The sequence below is a fragment of the Anabrus simplex genome, chromosome 5 (assembly GCF_040414725.1).
Source record: "Anabrus simplex isolate iqAnaSimp1 chromosome 5, ASM4041472v1, whole genome shotgun sequence".
Classification (NCBI taxonomy): domain Eukaryota; kingdom Metazoa; phylum Arthropoda; class Insecta; order Orthoptera; family Tettigoniidae; genus Anabrus; species Anabrus simplex.
In genome coordinates this window covers 443,095,091-443,114,049 of record NC_090269.1, presented here as the reverse complement: position 1 = coordinate 443,114,049, position 18,959 = coordinate 443,095,091, and the positions used below count along the sequence as shown (strand labels likewise).

At 40.0% G+C, this 18,959-nt stretch overlaps 1 protein-coding gene across 2 annotated transcripts in view; it reads right to left on the bottom strand.

The window, feature by feature from the left end:
* Nucleotides 1-18,959, bottom strand: part of LOC136875083 (uncharacterized) — a 47,914-nt gene that overhangs the window by 7,323 nt on the left and 21,632 nt on the right. For both annotated transcript variants that reach the window (XM_067148816.2, XM_067148814.2), the window contains one exon: nucleotides 6,503-6,585. In XM_067148816.2, the coding sequence (XP_067004917.1) occupies nucleotides 6,503-6,585 (83 nt within the window). The remainder of the gene's footprint in view (nucleotides 1-6,502; nucleotides 6,586-18,959) is intronic.

The following is an 18,959-nucleotide window of genomic DNA, read 5'->3' as shown; positions in this document are numbered from 1 at the left end:
ATGTTGATATAGAAGTTAATTGCAGAAGTATTTACAACCAAATTTTCTTAAATGATTGGATCCAGTTTCAAAATTCTTTATAGTTACTTCTGATGTAATGTCTTTATGTTTGTAGAAGTTGAATTCAGAAGGAAAACTTTTAATTCTTGAAACGGAAGAAAAATTTTCTAAGTCCACCAAATATAGCAGTTGAATTCAAAAATAGTAGTAATTATTGATACGAAATGTCCATGTAGCTGATTAAATATATTCAAGGTTGATTAAGTTGGACGGCCAGACCGGCCGCTGTTGCTTGTGTCCAGAGGAGGCCGCTCGGACCCCTCGAGTACCCTGAGATACCGCTCGTCCGCACTATGGGAGGAGTAGTAGTGTTGAAGCACGCCGCACCCGCGGCGAACGTATACAGGCCGCGGGCAAGTAGCAGGTTGTGCGCCGCACATCAGCCTTGGCTGGGAGGAGGGCTCCGGCTTGCCGTACACTGGTTGGCCTCACTGGAGAGGGGCGGGCCCATACCGCACCTCAGTGGCGGTACGGCGCCGCGCTGCTACGGGGGCACTGAAACATTAAGATCTCGGCGGCAGAATTTGTTGGACCATAATTCTTTTAGGGCACAGGCTTAGTGGTGAGGTTGAGGGGCCAGCGGCGTTGAGATCTTTATTTCATTTAAATAGCCACTGTGTGTTGATGAGCAGGAGACGGGAGCGTGGTAATGGCCATGGTAAGGACAGGATGGCAGTTTAACTGGTCGGGGAAGGTTTACAATAAATGCTTACACACAAAGGACCTGACTCCAAGGGCAGAAGGCCTCAAAATGCAACCAAAAAAAAATATAACCTTCCGAATTCTTTCAAAAATGTTAAAGCAAATATAAAATCCGCTACGTTAGCGCGGATGCTACACAGGTTTCACCTGCGACACGTGAACCCTAAATATCCTCTCGGTGGCTGGATTACTTAGCAATAAGGTGACGGGTGTAAGGAAATCGAGAATAGTACACGGCCCATGAAATCTGGGGGCAAGCTTGCCCGCGGGAACAAAATTTTTGACCATCACCTGGTCACCTACCTTCAAATTGGTAGGTCTCCGTCCACGATCATATCTTTCCCTAATTTTTCATGAGACACTTTAAGATTGGCTTTAGCCTTCTGGATCTATTGTCTCGGGTAGAATGTCACTCAGAGACCAGAGGTTAGAGAGCGGCGTGTTGGGAACAAACTTGAACATCAACGAAGCTGGAGTAAACTTATGAGATTCATGAACCACCGAATTCAAAGCAAAAGCTAACCAATGCAGGGACGTGTCCCACCTAGAATGATCTTCATGATGATAGGCAATCAACGCGGACCTCAGATTACGGTTAACCCGTTCAGCCAGAGATGGTTGAGGATAATAAGCAGAAGTTGTCACATGAGAGATGGACAGGTCAAAACAGAATTTACGAAATAGATTAGATGTGAAAGCCTTAGCATTGTCAGACACAATATATTGACAAGGACCAAAAGAAGCAAAGATTGAATTTAAACAAGTAATGGTGGCCTGAGCGGTAGCCAGCTTAGTCAGGAATAACTAAGAAAATCTTGTAAAACCATCTACACATACAAGGATGAACTTGTTGGCATTCTCCTTTGACTGGGGGAAGGGTCCTACGTAATCGATGTAGAGACGTTCCATGGGGCGCGACGCTTGATGAGAAGACAAAAGGCCTACCTTGGTAGACATGGTGGGTTTACTAAGCAAGCAAGATTTACAAGCCTTGACTAGTTCACGAATTTCACCGTCACTACCCTTCCAGATAAACATTTCACGGATCATTTCCCGGGTTTTAAAGATACCTAAATGCCCCCCCAGTGGGGTCTCATGATAGTACTTGAAGACCATTGGCACAAGTACAGCTGGAACTACAACTTTCATTTTTTGATCATGCCTCGACGGGCAACATAAAACACCATTCCTCAATACATAAGGGACAACATGTTCCCCAGAAGAAAGGGTTTCCATGATCGGAGCCAGCGTCGGATCTTCACGTTGATATTTATCAAGATCCCTAAAGAGCATGGGAGCATCTGTTAAGATGGCATTAACCTCAGCTAGCATGGACTCGGGAGGTGATGAACTATCGACCGATTCATGGGTCGCAATGTCATTGGAAAACATACGGCTGAGTCCGTCTGTGACAACATTTTCAGTACCTCTGATATGCCTAACGTCAAATTGGAAGGCAGAAATTCGGATGGCCCAACGGGCTATACGACCAGTACGACGCGGCCTACATAAGACCCAGCTTAAGGCTTGATTATCAGTCCCCAGGTCGAATTTGACATGTTCCAGATAGAGACGGAACTTTTCTAAAGCAAATAAGACTGCCAAACTTTCGAGCTCATAGATGGAATACTTGGCTTCTTGAGCCGATAGAGTCCTAGATGCATAGGCGATGGGTCGCCTCCCTAGTTCAGTCTCTTGAAGAAGGACTGCAGCTACCGCCGACGACGACGCGTCGGTTTGGACGATGAATTTCTTCGAGAAATCTGGCATAGCAAGGACAGGGGCATTACAGAGAGCTAATTTCAGGTCTTCAAAAGCGGCTTGTTGCGAAGGCCCCCACTCGAATTTGATGCCTTTCCTACGAAGAAGGTACAAGGGCGCCGCTCTATTAGCGAAGTTAGGGATAAACTTCCTGAAGAAATTCACCATACCAATGAACCTAGCAATACCTTTGATGTCCTTGGGAGGTTTAAAATCACGGATGGCCTGTGTTCTAGAGTGATCGACAGCAACACCATCGGGCGTGACAATATGCCCTAGGAAAGACATGGAAGGCTTAGCGAAAGCTACCTTGGACAACTTCACAGTTAGCCCAGCCTTACGAAGGCGATTGAGAACTTCCTTTAGATGATCTAGATGTTCTTCAAAAGTCTCCGAAAATACGACGACATCATCAAGATAGTGGTACAAGTACTCGAATTTGATGTCGGAGAAGACCCTATCTAGCAGTCTAGTGAGTACAGCTGCTCCCGTGGGGAGCCCGAAAGGCACGCGGTTGTATTCATACAAATTCCGATCTGTGGCAAACGCTGTAAGATGTTTAGACTCTTCAGCTAGGGGAATTTGATTATAGGCCTGATTCAGGTCCAAGATGGTAAAGAATTTAGCTTTACGAAACCATGAAAAACAAGAATGAAGGTCAGGAAGGGGCACAGATTGCAACACCACCTTCCGATTGAGAGCCCTATAATCAATGACAGGCTTGAAGCCACCTTGTGGTTTCAGGACTAGAAAAATAGGCGAAGAATACGCCGACTTAGAGGGCCTAATAATACCATCCTTTAACATTTGATCGATGATATCCTTCAATGCCTTCATTTTGGGTGGAGATAGCCTATAAGGTGGAAAACGGACAGGAATCGAATCCGTGACCTGAATTTTGTATTCGATCAGGTCAGTAACACCAAGAGTATCAGAGAACACCTCTGGAAACGACTGACACAACTTACGAATACTGTCAGCCTGCTCCTCAGGAAGATGTCTAAGATCTAACAACATCTCATCCTGGGTAGGCGAAATAGATGAACATGATACAGAACTACACTTTAACAAAGGAATTTTACTATTAGACGCAAATTTGAATGTGCACGACCTACTCTGAACATCGAGCACTAGACCAGTATGGGACATGAAGTCGGCCCCCAATATAATGGGGCAAGACAAATGCTTAGCCACAAACAATTTAACTTTCCAAGTAAATTTTGAAATACGAATTTTGTCATTTAAAGAGCCTAAAATTTCTAATGGAGATGAATTAGCCGAAACATATTGAATCGAAGACGAACAATAGTCAGGAAGCTTACAAACAGATTTCAATTTTGAATACCATTCAGCCGAAATAATAGAACAAACACTGCCTGAATCTAATAGAGCTGTTATAGGCTCATTATTTAACTCAATTTTGAGAAAAGGTACGGGTGCGGGGGAGTCCGCCGCAATCATAAGACATTCCTTAGGGCCTTCAAATGATAGATTAGAAGACTGACATTTCCCCAATCCTTCAACATGTTTACTTGGGGCTGAGCCTCGGGAAGGTGGGTTCGCCGACTCAGCCGAAGCCACTAGTCACTTATTATTATTGGCATTGGTGGAAGTTGCACCAGAAGTCGAGCAGGAGCGGGTGCTATTTGAATTTGGGCAATTCTTGGCGATATCGGAAAATGCGCCGCATTTAAAACAGCCTTGTGATGAACCTGCTCCACCATTTGTCCTACTTGATTTGATCAATGGACATTTATTGCAAAGATGGTCAGGCGATCCGCAAGCATAACATTTACGGGGTGTGACTGATCGGCGAGGTGGAGGCCGAGGATTACTAAAAGAAGGAGGGGGTTCTTTCGCGACACGCAAGGAATCGGCGTATCTAACTCCTTCGGCCGATACAGCCATAGCTTCTAGCTCAGCGAAAGTTTGTGGACGCGACGCAAAACACAAATATGATCGGTAAGGTGGTGAAATACCTTCTACAATAGCCTATACAATCTGATCTTCAGGGAAGTGAAGAGCAAACACCCTGGTATAGAATTTAATGTCTTGTATGAAATCAGCAAGATTTTCATCCAGTCTCTGTACTCGATAATAGTACTTCTGAATCAGAGATGACCTAGCACGAGCAGGAATGATATTTGCAAGAAGGTGTGCATGAAAATCTTCAATAGATGATTTTTCTGCTATTGCTCTAACAATTTTGTCCGAGAGAACACCAATTGCATAGGGATAAATTATCTGCAAAATTTGACACGGAGAAAGAGAAAAAACAAGAGCATGGTCCTGAAACTCAACTAAAAACCGTAAAAATGCAATTATGTCACTGGTAGAGTTAACCGAAAACTTAGAGATACCTCTAAGCAACATTGCTAATGGATGCGGCAAACTACCGAACCCTGGTGACATATTAGGTAAAGATTTAAGTGGTGACGAAGCTAGATCAGAACGTGCATTATTCAACGGGGTATGACGCTCGGGTTTGTTATCTAATGGGGCAGAGATTTGTTGCGCTCCAACAGCTTTCCTATTTCCTTCTCCTTTGGAAGACTCTTCCTCTTGAACTACGTTAATCGTAGCAGGTTGGTCGGTTTTGGGAGGAACTTCCCCAGTTAACAATTGGGTAACCTTACTGGACAATTCAGAAAGACTTTCAAGAACGACGCTAGCTTCCTTCTTCTGAATGTCTAAATTTCTCCAAAAACACAGTTCGTTCACTTCACACTAGGGTGCATAATTGTAGTCCTTCAGTAGTGCCATCTAGAAGAGAATGTCCACACTTCTTACTACAGGCAAAACAAAAATACATCGAAAATGACACAGTTCAGAACACTTCAAAATTTACAAGTAGTGACATCTTCTGAAAAACTTGAGAATTAGCACTGTAGTTAAAGTTCAGGCTTCCTCCAGTAGAGGAGTTTCAACTGGTGCAATGTTTGAATTAGCGGAGCGGAGGTGTACCGCCCGGTACAGTAGTATTATTAATAATAATAATAATAATAATAATAATAATAATAATAATAATAATAATAATAATAATAATAATAATAATAATAATAAAAACAATAATATATATATATATATATTTGTTAATGGCCATTAGAGACCAAGTTAGGTAACAGTTACATGTTTCTGGAAGCATTCTTCACAATCCAAAACATTAGCAACTCTTCTTTCTTCCGTCCACCCACGGTTAAGTCTTGGTTCATCATGAAATCCCTGGAATTTGTCAATCACTGAACTAAACTTTGTTCAGTTTGAGATATCTTCTGAATTTAGTCCCACCTGTTTGAGATCCTTCCTCCCTCCTTGTCCAACACTTTAGGTCTGCTGTTTAGTACTGTGAAAATCTTTTTGCTTAGTCTCTTCTCATCCATTCTAAATAAATGCCCATAGAATTTGAGTCCCCATTTTCTCATGGACTCAGTTCCCTCCTCACAACTTATACTATCCGTCCACAATCTTTGCAAAGGATCTTTCTTTCGAATTCCTCAGCTTCTCTCAGTGCCGCTTTCCCTGTCATTTGGAGGCATTCACTAGCGTACACACATTCTGTTTCAATCACTGTATTGTAGTGTCTAAATTTAGCTCGCGTGGAGAAACTAAGCTATGGCCTCGGATATCATGTGCAGGTATATTGGCTGCCTGCTTGTCTCTTTCGATGTTCTATTTTTCTATAACATACAACATTCCAGAATAAGCTGACCCTCTCGTGGTAGTTAACAGCTGAGTTTTAATGAATTTTGTCACGTACACAACAAGTGTGTCCACCAGAGATCTTTAACATCATGCAATCAGGTTCGTCAAATGGAACACGCGATAATCTGTCTACCTGTACTGAGTATAACTCCATCATGTTGAGATATGGAGGCAGATGCTTGTCCATACAGTGATCTAGTGAACAGTTAAATACCTACAAATTCCATTATGAGCAGAGTTAGGGATATAAAATCTAATTAAGCTAAACTGTACTCACTTGTCTTCTTCTTTGAAGCATGGAATCAGTTGATCTACTGTGTCGTCTTCTACAAATATTTCATCCTTAACATCTGCTAAAGGCTGTAAGAAATATGGAAAGCAAATTAATAAAATTAGAGTGAAGAAGTAACAAAACTTAAAAAAATTAAAAGTAAACAAGACAAAAATTGACACTATCACAATCAAACTATAATACAGTGAAACCTCATTGACATGTATTCCTGCTTAGCACGTCATAAATTTGAAGTCCCGATTCTCATCATAATCTGTATAAAATGACCTCACTTATCACGTCACAAATTTTTGCTATTATCGCTTAGTACGATCACATTTTTCCTAGCCCTGAAAATGTTACTGTATTTGGCATCCATTGTGATTAAAACATGACTTCGAACTCGGGTAAGACACATCGCCACAGCTGCGTGATTACAGGAAACGGCCTTCCTGAAATTCACAGGATACGTAGCACTTTCGGGGAGCAAACCGTTAGCCTCAGGAATGTTCAGTTTTGCTTGCTGGTATGCAGCGAGATTGCTGGATAGTGGAGTGATCTCGTTTGTGGTTGTATTTCACAATCCATTAAGAAGGTAGGAATTTATTTTGTGTTGAGTGGTACAGTGAAGTGTAGTGAATACTTGTCACATGATACGGTAGCCTATATCTGGATCAGAAATATAATCATGTTAAATTGAGTAGCATGGTGAATATTTCTCTTGTGATTGCCTAGTTAAGGATACAAATAATGTTGTGAAATGAAGTCAAAATTAAAATCTGTCAGAAAGTGAACTGGCGCAAGCGAATAGAGGTTGGGAATGTTAAAACTTGCACCTTCGAGTTTTGACTCAATCACTCAAGCTGTTTGAAGTTTTTTGGTTCTAAATGGTGGCTTTCTGGCAGTTGATGGTCGAGTGTAACCTCCAATTCATTGTCGAAGAGTGTGACCAGGAAATAATTTTTAATAACCCACTGTTCTGCAATGAAAGGCTTCCACAAACATTTGTTTTAGAAAGAATGCGATCTGCAATAAAACATCGATATCTGTGTTCACCTCTCTGCACATGTTATCATATTTGTTGTCTTCTGTCTGGTGTTTTTTACACCTTTCAATGTATTTGTTATTTTATAATTTTCAGCAGAAAATAAGTTCATATATGTTCTTTCATGTTTTTCACACCTTTTAATACTTTCCTCATTTTCCTTGTCCCCTGCACAAACGTCTTAACGAGGTTTCACTGTAATTTACCCTCCCAATGTAAAAATATGGAAAATAGGAAAAGAACAAAACAAGTATCATGTTATAATTATACGAAGAGACAGGAATGAGAAAAAGACCCCATAATAGCATAAAGTGGAGAGCAATGGACGAGGGAGCAATAGAAGAAGAAAGACTTGAAAGAACATGGACAATCTCCACAACTCTTGTCTTCTCCTTCCACATCTTGTCATTGTGCTCATCCTATTATGTGTTCTAAAATGACTTGTCACTTGTTTATTTCTCGTCTTCCAAGAGATGATTCTGAACACTGGAGCTCATCCTGAAGAAGGTTGATGACTTACCTACCATGTCCAAGTTCAACTGCTGTACTTTTCTTTGACTCTAGACAATCTGAAGCCTCGATCACTATTGACTATTGAAATTTTTTTCCCTTTCCTATTCCTTTCAGATCTATCCTATACATTACTCACTCCTTCAGTGTATTCATCTCATTATTTTTATCCTATTATGAGTTTCTTTACATGTTTATGTTAAAACTTTTCATTTTGTTGTAAGTCAGGTCCAACAAGTTAGCTGCCATTTCAGAGAGAATGAAAATGTAAATTAATGATTTATTAATCCAAGATGACAGAAAACACGATACTACAAAAATAGTAACCTGCATAAAAATGGAGTTACTACTGTCAACATGCAGTTATTGAGAAAAACAGGTACCTGTGTTCCAATATCATTTTAAAAATTGCTATAAGCACATATAAAATAAGTTGGTGTCGTCGAATTGCGATTGTTGAGCTAAGGAATACAAATATAGAGATTAATACTGACTAATATTAGGTTATATTTTAAGAAAACGGAGTATATAGACCTGAATATTGATTTGAATGGCTTGAAAGGATCTTACATATAATACTGAGTGATACTTCTGTGAGTGACCAAATTATTAATGTAGGTTTTTGAGTTTCAGGAAACAGATTCTATTATAATTACTAATGGATGTTAATATTCAACCAAGTCATACAGAGGACACCACGGCCAAGTAAAACAGAAGCAGTTATGAGGATGCCAGAAATGTTGTGAAATCTTCATCTGATGTCGTGAAACAAATTCAACTTATGTCAGATGAGTGGAAACTCCATTACATTTCTTTGCCTATCAAAATCAGTTATTACTAGAGCCCGAATTTTTATGCATTAATAGGTTAGAATGCAAACTTACTGAAGCGAGTAGCAAGTATAGTCTACCTTCACAACGATTATGCTGTGGGGTTTGCATAAATAATAGGGGTACAGCCCATCAGAGCTCCTATAATTTATGTTACTCTTGCTACACTATGGAAGAGCGGGTGGCCGACACTTCCTACTAACCAAATTAGTTTGCAATCTAACCTGTTACTGCATAAAAATCCGGGCTCTAGTTATTAGAATGTAGTTTCTTTGTGGTACTTTAAATGGGCTAAGACAAAGTAAAATTCAGCTTGAGCAAGAGATTTATGAATATTTATATTAAAAAGGATCAGTAGTTTAAATCATTGCCATGTGGAGGTTTGGCTTAATCAGGTTGGTTACTATTTTAGTTGAGTAGTTTATAGAAATATGTCATTGCCCAGTTAAATTCTGTGAATTATGCTGTTATGGAATATCAGTGTTAATATAATTTAACTATGAAGGCGAGATTTGACAGGATGTTAATGTCTTTATCTGCAATAAGAACCATTGCATTTCTATTCTTATAAGTGGTGAGAACATGAATTTATTTACATTTAGGACGATAAATGACCATAGTAAAATTGTTAAAGAGGAATCATTTGAAGGTTACGGAATGTCACGATGTATTATATGTGTGTCTTCAATATGATTCCATACGATGAGATATGATGGTTATGGAATGTGAATGGTGTCTTCATACATTATATGAACATCGTATAATCCCCAGTACCATGCACTCCTGAATAAGACAGGCACTGTATATTTTAAAGGACAAAATTTTAAAAAGTTTCACTCAAATTTATTTCCAATATTTGTTACAGAAAAGAATATAATTTCACTATGTGTGTTTCAAGTTAAAGTAGTTTGTCAGTTTTTAAGTGACCTTGAAATAATACACAATAGATTATTTAAAACACACACACAAAAACTTTTCAATCACAGAACAATAATCAACACTTCATTCGTCATCAGAAGTACCAAATTCAAATCTTTCACTATCACTTTGACCATCACTTTCGCACACAACATGGTCTTCACTGCCATTCATAGCATTGGAAAAACTACACTCCTGGAAACTTTTCTGGACGAGGTCACTAGAGATACAACCCCATGCCATCTTTACTCATGAATAAAGCAGTTAAACTTCCGGGGGTTTAACATGAACAGCTGGCATCAGTGCAAGATTGTCAGCTGCCACCCACTTGGTATGAAACTGTTTCAAGGCTGCTTTGAAGGACGGTTAACACAGACTAGATTGGTTTTGCATCCTTGGTAGAGTAGCTGTCCGTAACAAGCAAACTTTTTCATCCAAGCAATGAACCAGGGCGACATTGCCAAACCCATTTCAGCCAGTTTTCCACTAGTAGAATGTCCATCCAACAGGAGTCCTGAGTTCTGACAATAATAACAGCAGGTAGACTTTCTCCTCAAGACAACGTACAGTTCCATCAGCAAGTATACATAACACAACTGTGCACTTCTGTTTCTCATTACCACTTAACGCTCACAGTAGTGTCCAATAGACGGGTGTCTGACCTTCATTTCCCATTTGGGAGAGCAGTCTTTTGCAACTGAATTATATGGCACTGGAAGAAAAACAATCTTTCTTCATAGGAAGTAGGAATACACCTTCTAATGTTCAGTCCATTTCTCTTATGGAAATTTCTGATCCTCCCTTGGCTTCCTTTAAACTCTTTTGTAGAAAGTTCTTTTGCTATTTCCAATGCTTTTAATGGGCACATTTCAACAGATACACCATATACCAATCACTGCCTTTATGTTACATATTTGTACAGAATCCTTTTAATTCCAGGAAACTGTGCACTCTGTCCATGGATAGCACTATAATCACCATTACTGTTTAAAATAAAATCTTTCTTCTTTCTCCAACCTGAAATACAAGGTTCATCTATATTGTACATCCTATCAGAAGCACAAATTCTGATAATTTCAGCTTCTTTTATAACTTTTAGATTTTCACTTTTCATAAAAGACTGCAAATGCATTGCTGAATTCATGGTAATGGCACTGTATATCAAACACCCTTTAAATATTGAAAAGTTTACACATCCCATTGCAAAATAAGGATGTTTACGTAACATCTAAGATTTCTAAATCCACCCTTCGAAACTTAAAATTATGTCAATCGATAGGTCAAAATCGTTACCGTGTTGGCGAGCGCGGGAAAGTCTCACAACTTTGGAGTTGGCGGGATTTTAATGAGATTGTTGTATTGTTACTAAGGTGCAGTGTCCCTGTGATTATCTGTTTTTGCCGGTAAAATAGTGTCTTAAGAAGGTATCCTTTAAATAATTGGTTGTGTTCATATACATACATATTTATTAATTTCTTGTATTGTATCTTCATATTTATTTCTAAAATAAAATACTGGTCGATATTTGACTCCCATTTTATAATATCGAAAGGACGTTCGATAAATGAGGGTCATATAATACAAGAACAACCCTTAATATCGAACACCACTGAAAATTAATGGGCTGTTTATGATTTTAAATTGTAGTATTGTTTTATTTGGCACCGAAGTCCGGATTTCTGTGGTCTTGGCTGATGGTTCATGTTTGTGGGTTACTGTAGTCACATCCTAGTTTGTGAACCATGGGCAACGGCTGAGTGGCCGTGTAAGTGGTCCTGAGAGTCGGGATACCAGTTGCTAAGGAACAGGAGTGGGCATCTCGGACATATTCTGAGTCGTGGCCCTCCTTGTGCTCAGGTGGCTAGGACTATACAATTCACCGGTGGTCCATAACCCGTTACAGGAGAGATCCTCACTTGGACTATGTGCAAGTAGGGCAGCATCGAGCTTCATGAATTTACCGAGCTCAGAACACTTTAAGCAAACCTCGGACCTATGGGAGTAATGGAGTCCCACTCCCATTTGACAGGCGAGGGACTCCTTGGAAACAACTTGGCGAACGAAATGGAATTCGATGGGGAGCTATCAATATTAATGGGGCTTATGGAAGAAAGAAGGTAGAACTGGCTGAGTCAGCAAAGAGGATGCATCTGGATGTGCTAGGAGTAAGTGATATTCGGGTAAGGGGAGATAATGAGGAAGAGATAGGAGATTACAAAGTGTACTTGATGGGTGTTAGAAAGAGAAGGGCAGAGTGTGGGGTAGGGCTCTTTATCAGGAATACCATTGCACACAACATAGTTTCTGTTAGGCATGTAAATGAGCGAATGATGTGGGTAGATGTGTCAGTGGGAGGAATTAGGACTGTGTCCGTGTATTCACCATGTGAGGGTGCAGATCAGGATGAAGTTGACAAGTTTTATGAAGCATTGAGTGACATCGTGGTCAGGGTCAACAGCAAGGAGAGAATCGTGCTAATGGGCGATTTCAATGCGAGAGTTGGGAATAGAACTGAAGGATACGAAAGGGTGATTGGTAAATGTGGGGAAGATATGGAAGCTAATGGGAATGGGAAGCGTTTGCTAGACTTCTGTGCTAGTATGGGTTTAGCTGTTACAAATACATTCTTCAAGCATAAGGCTATTCACCGCTACACATGGGAGGCTAGGGGTACCAGATCCATAATAGACTATATCTTAACAGACTTTGAATTCAGGAATCTGTTAGGAATGTACGAGTTTTTCGCGGATTTTTCGATGATACAGGCCACTATCTGATCCGTAGTGAACTAAGTATCTCTAGGCCTAGGGTAGAGAAAGTGAAATCTGTCTGCAAACGAATAACCGTAGAAAATCTCCAGGATGAGGAAATTAGACAGAAGTACGTGGATATGATTAGTGAGAAGTTTCTTGAACAGTAGACAGTAAGCAGGTTCAGGATATAGAAAGTGAATGGGTGGCATACAGGGATGCTGTAGTAGAAACAGCAAGGGAATGCCTAGGAACAACTGTGTGTAAAGATGGGAAAAGGCGAACATCTTGGTGGAATGATGAAGTGAGAGCAGCTTGTAAACGTAAAAAGAAGGCTTATCAGAAATGGCTCCAAACAAGGGCCAAGGCAGACAGGGATTGGTGCGTAGATGAAAGAAACAGAGCGAAACAAATAGTTGTTGAATCCAAAAAGAAGTCATGGGAAGATTTTGGTAATAACCTGGAAAGGCTTGGTCAAGCAGCAGGGAAACCTTTCTGGACAGTAATAAAGAATCTTAGGAAGGGACGGAAAAAGGAAATGAACAGTGTTTTGAGTAATTCAGGTGAACTCATAATAGGTCCCAGGGAATCACTGGAGAGGTGGAGGGAATATTTTGAATATCTTCTCAATGTAAAAGGAAATCATCATGGTGGTGTTGCAAACAGCCAAGCTCATGGGGAGTAGGAAAATGACGTTGGTGAAATTATGCTTGAGGAAGTGGAAAGGATAGTAAATAAACTCCATTGTCATAAGGCAGCAGGAATAGATGAAATTAGACCTGAAATGGTGAAGTACAGTGGGAAGGCAGGGATGAAATGGCTTCAAAGAGTAGTAAAATTAGCGTGGAGTGTTGGTAACGTACCTTCAAATTGGACAAAAGCAGTAATTGCACCTATCAATATTTTTTTTGCTAGTGGCTTTACGTCGCACCGACACAGATAGGTCTTATGGCGACGATGGGATAGGACAGGCCTAGGAGTTGGAAGGAAGCGGCCGTGGCCTTAATTAAGGTACAGCCCCAGCATTTGCCTGGTGTGAAAATGGGAAACCACGGAAAACCATCTTCAGGGCTGCCGATAGTGGGATGCACCTATCAATAAGAAGGGGAACAGGAAGGATTGCAACAACTATCGAGGTATCTCATTGATTAGTATACCAGGCAAAGTATTCACTGGCATCTTGGAAGGGAGGGTGCGATCAGTCGTTGAGAGGAAGTTGGATGAAAACCAGTGTGGTTTCAGATCACAGAGAGGCTGTCAGGATCAGATTTTCAGTATGCGGCAGGTAATTTAAAAATGCTATGATAGGAATATGTTTCGTAGATCTAGAGAAAGCATATGACAGGGTACCGAGGGAAAAGATGTTCGCCATACTGGGGGACTATGGAATTAAAGGTAGATTATTAAAATCAATCAAAGGCATTTATGTTGACAATTGGGCTTCAGTGAGAATTGATGGTAGAATGAGTTCTTGGTTCAGGGTACTTACAGGAGTTAGACAAGGCTGTAATCTTTCACCTTTGCTGTTCGTAGTTTACATGGATCATCTGCTGAAAGGTATAAAATGGCAGGGAGGGATTTAGTTAGGTGGAAATATAGTTAGCAGTTTGGCCTATGCTGATGACTTGGTCTTAATGGCAGATTGTGCTGAAAGGCTGCAGTCTAATATCTTGGAACTTGAAAATAGGTGCAATGAGTATGGTATGAAAATTAGCCTCTTGAAGACTAAATTGATATCGGTAGGTAAGAAATTCAACAGAATCGAATGTCAGATTGGTGATACAAAGCTAGAACAGGTCGATAATTTCAAGTATTTAGGTTGTGTGTTCTCCCAGGATGGTAATATAGTAAGTGAGATTGAATCAATGTGTAGTAAAGCTAATGCAGTGAGCTCGCAGTTGCGATCAGCAGTATTCTGTAAGAAGGAAGTCAGCTCCCAGACAAAACTATCCTTACACCGGTCTGTTTTCAGACCAACTTTGCTTTACAGGAGCGAAAGCTGGGTGGACTCAGGATATCTTATTCATAAGTTAGAAGTAACAGACATGAAAGTAGCGAGAATGATTGCTGGTACAAACAGGTGGGAACAATGGCAGGAGGGTACTTCGAATGAGGAGATAAAGGCTAATTTAGGAATGAACTTGATGGATGAAGCTGTTCGCATAAACCGGCTTCGGTGGTGGGGTCATGTGAGGCGAATGGAGGAGGATAGGTTACCTAGGAGAATAATGGACTCTATTATGGACGGTAGGAGAAGTAGAGGGAGACCAAGACGACGATGGTTAGACTCGGTTTCTAACGATTTAAAGATAAGAGGTATAGAACTAAATGAGGCTACAACACTAGTTGCAAATCGAGGATTGTCGCGACGTTTAGTAAATTCTCAGAGGCTTGCAGACTGAACGCTGAAAGGCATAACAGTCTATAATGATAATGTATGTATGTATGTATGGCTGCTGAGGCGTCTATCTGTAACCAGAGAGGGCATGAATTTAAACCTCATCAGGTATAGTTAGAATTCCTTTATGATATCTTGTGTCTGTCTGATGCCGTACGCTGTTCTAATCACTTTATTTAACAATCCTGCCACTATCCAAGATTTCTCGTCGTTGGCAAATAATGTGGCGTCGATAAGAGGGAGGTGCGGGGGCATTTATCCCGCACTCTTTGGAAAAAAAAAAAAAATTGATTACATTTTAGTCATTTAAAACTAGAAAACAGGAAATAATTGTTTTTGCAGTGCTTGCTTATTTCCTTAACTAGTGCTCAGAGCTTGACTATGGTCAACATAAAGACACCCAATGGGGAAATTGTCCCAAAGGCCAAAGTTAAACCTGTTGAAAAATGAAACGGTGTCATTATTCATTATCTGCCTTGACTGAAGCTGTTTAACAGGCTAAGTCCAGTATGATGTTGCAAAGGCAGGCATCTAAAACATACCAGGTCCCTTTAACAATGTTAAACAACAAACTATCTGGATGACAGAAGATTCAGACTGCCCTTGGGCGGGAGCCATTCCTGAGTCCACGAGAAGAGGAGGGCATTAGTGAATGGGCAATCAGCATGGCTAAGAGAGGATTTCTGTTGTAGAAAAAGAATTTACTTGACACTGTTCAGCAAATTGTGCAGTCATCAGGAAGGAGCACACCGTTTAAGTATGGAAGACCTGGTAAAACCTGGTTCAAATGTTTTATGGGACGGCATCCTTCCCTGTCTCAGAAGAAGGCTGAAACCATTAGCAAGGTTAGCAAGGGCAGGGCTGCTGTCTCGGAAGAGAGATTACGTGGTTGGTTTGCTGGACTGTCCTGCTACCTGGAATCTGAGGATGTAAGATCAATTATGGATGACCCGAGCAGGATCTTCAACACAGATGAGACAAATTTTCTGTTCCACAAGGTTTCATGAAAGTACCTTGGAGTCACAGGGGAACAGCTTCAAATTATGGCAACCTCTAAAGAGAAAGAGGGCATAACAGTGTTCGGAAATTTCTGTGCTGACGGGCGTTGTGCCCCAACAATGATCGTCTACAGCAACATACAACTTCAGCAACTTATCAAACCTGAGCCTTGGGTCTACGGGAAAACTGAAAGTGGCTGGATGAAGAACCGAACATTTCTGAACTACCTTCAACACTTTAGGTCATGGCTAGAGGTAGAGAAAATTACACTTCCTGTTATTTTAATTCTTGATGGACACAGGAGTCACTTATCCCTTCAAGTTAGTGATTATTGTCATGATGATGGAATAATTTTGTACTGCCTTTTCCCTAACGCCACCCATCTTCTGCAACCAGCAGATGTGGGGGTATTTGCACCTCTAAAGAGAGCATGGGGAAAAGCTCTTCAAGACAAGAAAATACGAACTCTCGATGCATCAGTAACCAAGGTAAATTTTGCACCCATGTAAAAGAAAGTTTGGGATAATGCTGTTAGGCCAGATAATGTGAAAAGTGCCTTTCGTAAGTGTGGTCTCTATCCACTAGATCCCAACGCTGTGGATTACACAAAATGTGTTGCAGATATTTTGAAATCCCCAGTGGAAAGGCAAAACAGCAAGAGAGTGACGAAGGCAGCCCATCATCCCTTTCCACTTCCAATGAGAAGTTAAAGTTTGTGCTTGATGACCTGGAGGAATTCTTGCCTCCTCACATTCTTGATAAGTTCAAAGACAAACTAAGACATGATGTAGAAAAACAGAATGATGGTGAACCAGATTTGTATTCTTATTGGAAAAGTGTTACAACTCAGTACAATGCAACAAGTGAAACAATATCGACTAATCAGAATGAAACGATGACAGACAGTTCATGAGAAGATAATGGTGATCAGGGAAAAGATGATTTCACGTGGAATGATGAACGTTTAGATGTGTATGTACCTTCTCCCAAGAAAGATCTTCCTGGTGCCATCATTTTGAAGAGTGGAGTAAAAGTTCACAAGCTGAAAATATTGAATGAGCATGAAATTGTTTTGGAACTTGCTTGCTCACCCACCTCAAGTAGTAGCGAGGATTCTTTCAAAGATTTTCACAAAGTTCCTCAAGTACCAGAAAGACCTCATCAGTTTAGATTAAGGAAAACATATGCGATATCTTCAAAGGAGTACTGGGAAGAATTGAAGAGAAAGAAAAGAAACAAGGAGGACTAAAGGCATGTTCTGCTCTCTGTGGAAGGGTAGAGATAACAAACTGTTTTTGGTGTTTCTCAGGATTTGTGATTTATATTTTAGAATCATTCTATTTTGCTCATGTAGTTATAATCATATAATGTCTAAAGTAAAGTGCTGTATAATAAATATTTCTGTTCGCTAATTAAAACCTACCGTTCGATATATGAATATCACATTCGATAAATAAGAACTCACTTATCGATATATATAACGCAGACAGTTCGATATATAAAGGAATACAACTGTTGCAATTAAGGGCACCTGAAGCCTACAAATTGTACATTTAAAAGTCTGAACAAGCTAGTTGCAATCAGGGTATGTTCCGTTAAGGCTTTATAACTATTTCAAAGGTCTGTACTTCACTGCAAGAAAATACTGATCAATAATTCATAGAGATAACCTTAAGTGTTTGATATATAGTGCCACAACCCTACATGTTGGGGATGTGTGGGATCTGGTAAATGCAGCACGGGTGAAGTTTAAGGAAGCGGAGAGTGTTATTAGTGGAATACTGTGTAGGAGAGATACTGACTGGAAGGTGATTGAGGATTTAAATGAGACTATGTAGTAGGTATGTGGGAAACTGGGATTGAAATTTCTAGATCCTAATGGGTGGGTAGGAGATAGGGATCTGCACTTAGATGGCCTTCACTTAAACCGCAGTGGTACATATAAGTTAGGAAATTTGTTTAGAGGGGTTATAGGGAGGTACATTCAGGGATACAAGGTGGCCTAGGGAGTGGTGTTAAGGGAACAGGGAACTGGAAATCAAGTAGGGATGACATAAAACTGTTAGTGCTCAACTGTAGAAGTATTGTAAAAAAAAAGGAAATGAATTAAATAATTTAATAGATATATACTTACCAGATATTGTAATAGGAGTTGAATCATGGCTGAGAAATGATATAAAGTATGCAGAAATTTTCTCACGAAACTGGAGTATGTATCGTAGAGATAGGATAGGAATGGTAGGAGGGGGAGTATTCATTCTGGTGAAAGAAGAATTTGTAAGCTATGAAAAAGTTAAAGATGACAAGCAAGAAATTCTAGGGGTACGGCTCATTTCTGCAGATAATAGGCAACGTGATGTCTTTGGAATGTACAGACCAGGAAAGGGTAGCGCAGATGCTGATTCAGAATTATTTTGATAAGATAATCAGCTATGCAGGAAATGATAAGGAACGGAACGTGATCTCAATTTACCGAATGTCAATTGGGAAGGTAATGCAAACGACAGGAAGCAGAACAACAGATGGCAAATAAGTTAATATGGAAAGGGCACCTGATTCAGAAAGTTATGGAACCAACTAGAGGGAAGAATATTCTGTATGTGATGCTGGTAAAACCAGATGAGCTCTATAGAGAAACCAAACTAATAGATGGTATTAGTGATCAAGAAGCTGTTTTTGTAGTAATTAAAAAATAAATGTGAAAGAAAGGAAGAGATTAAAATTAGGACTGTTAAGCAGTATCATATGGCTGATAAAATAGGCATGAGGGAGTTTTTAATAAGTAAATATGATTAGTGGAACATGGTAAACAAAAATGTAAACAGACTCTGGGATGGGTTTAAAGCAATTGTTGAGGAATGTGAAAATAGGTTTGTATCTTTAAAGGTGGTAAGGAATGGTAAAGATCCACTATATTATAACAGAGAAGTAAAGAGACTAAGAAGGAGGTGCAAGTTGGAAAGAAATAGAGTTAGAAATGGCTGTGGAAGTAAGGAGAAATTGAAGGAACTTA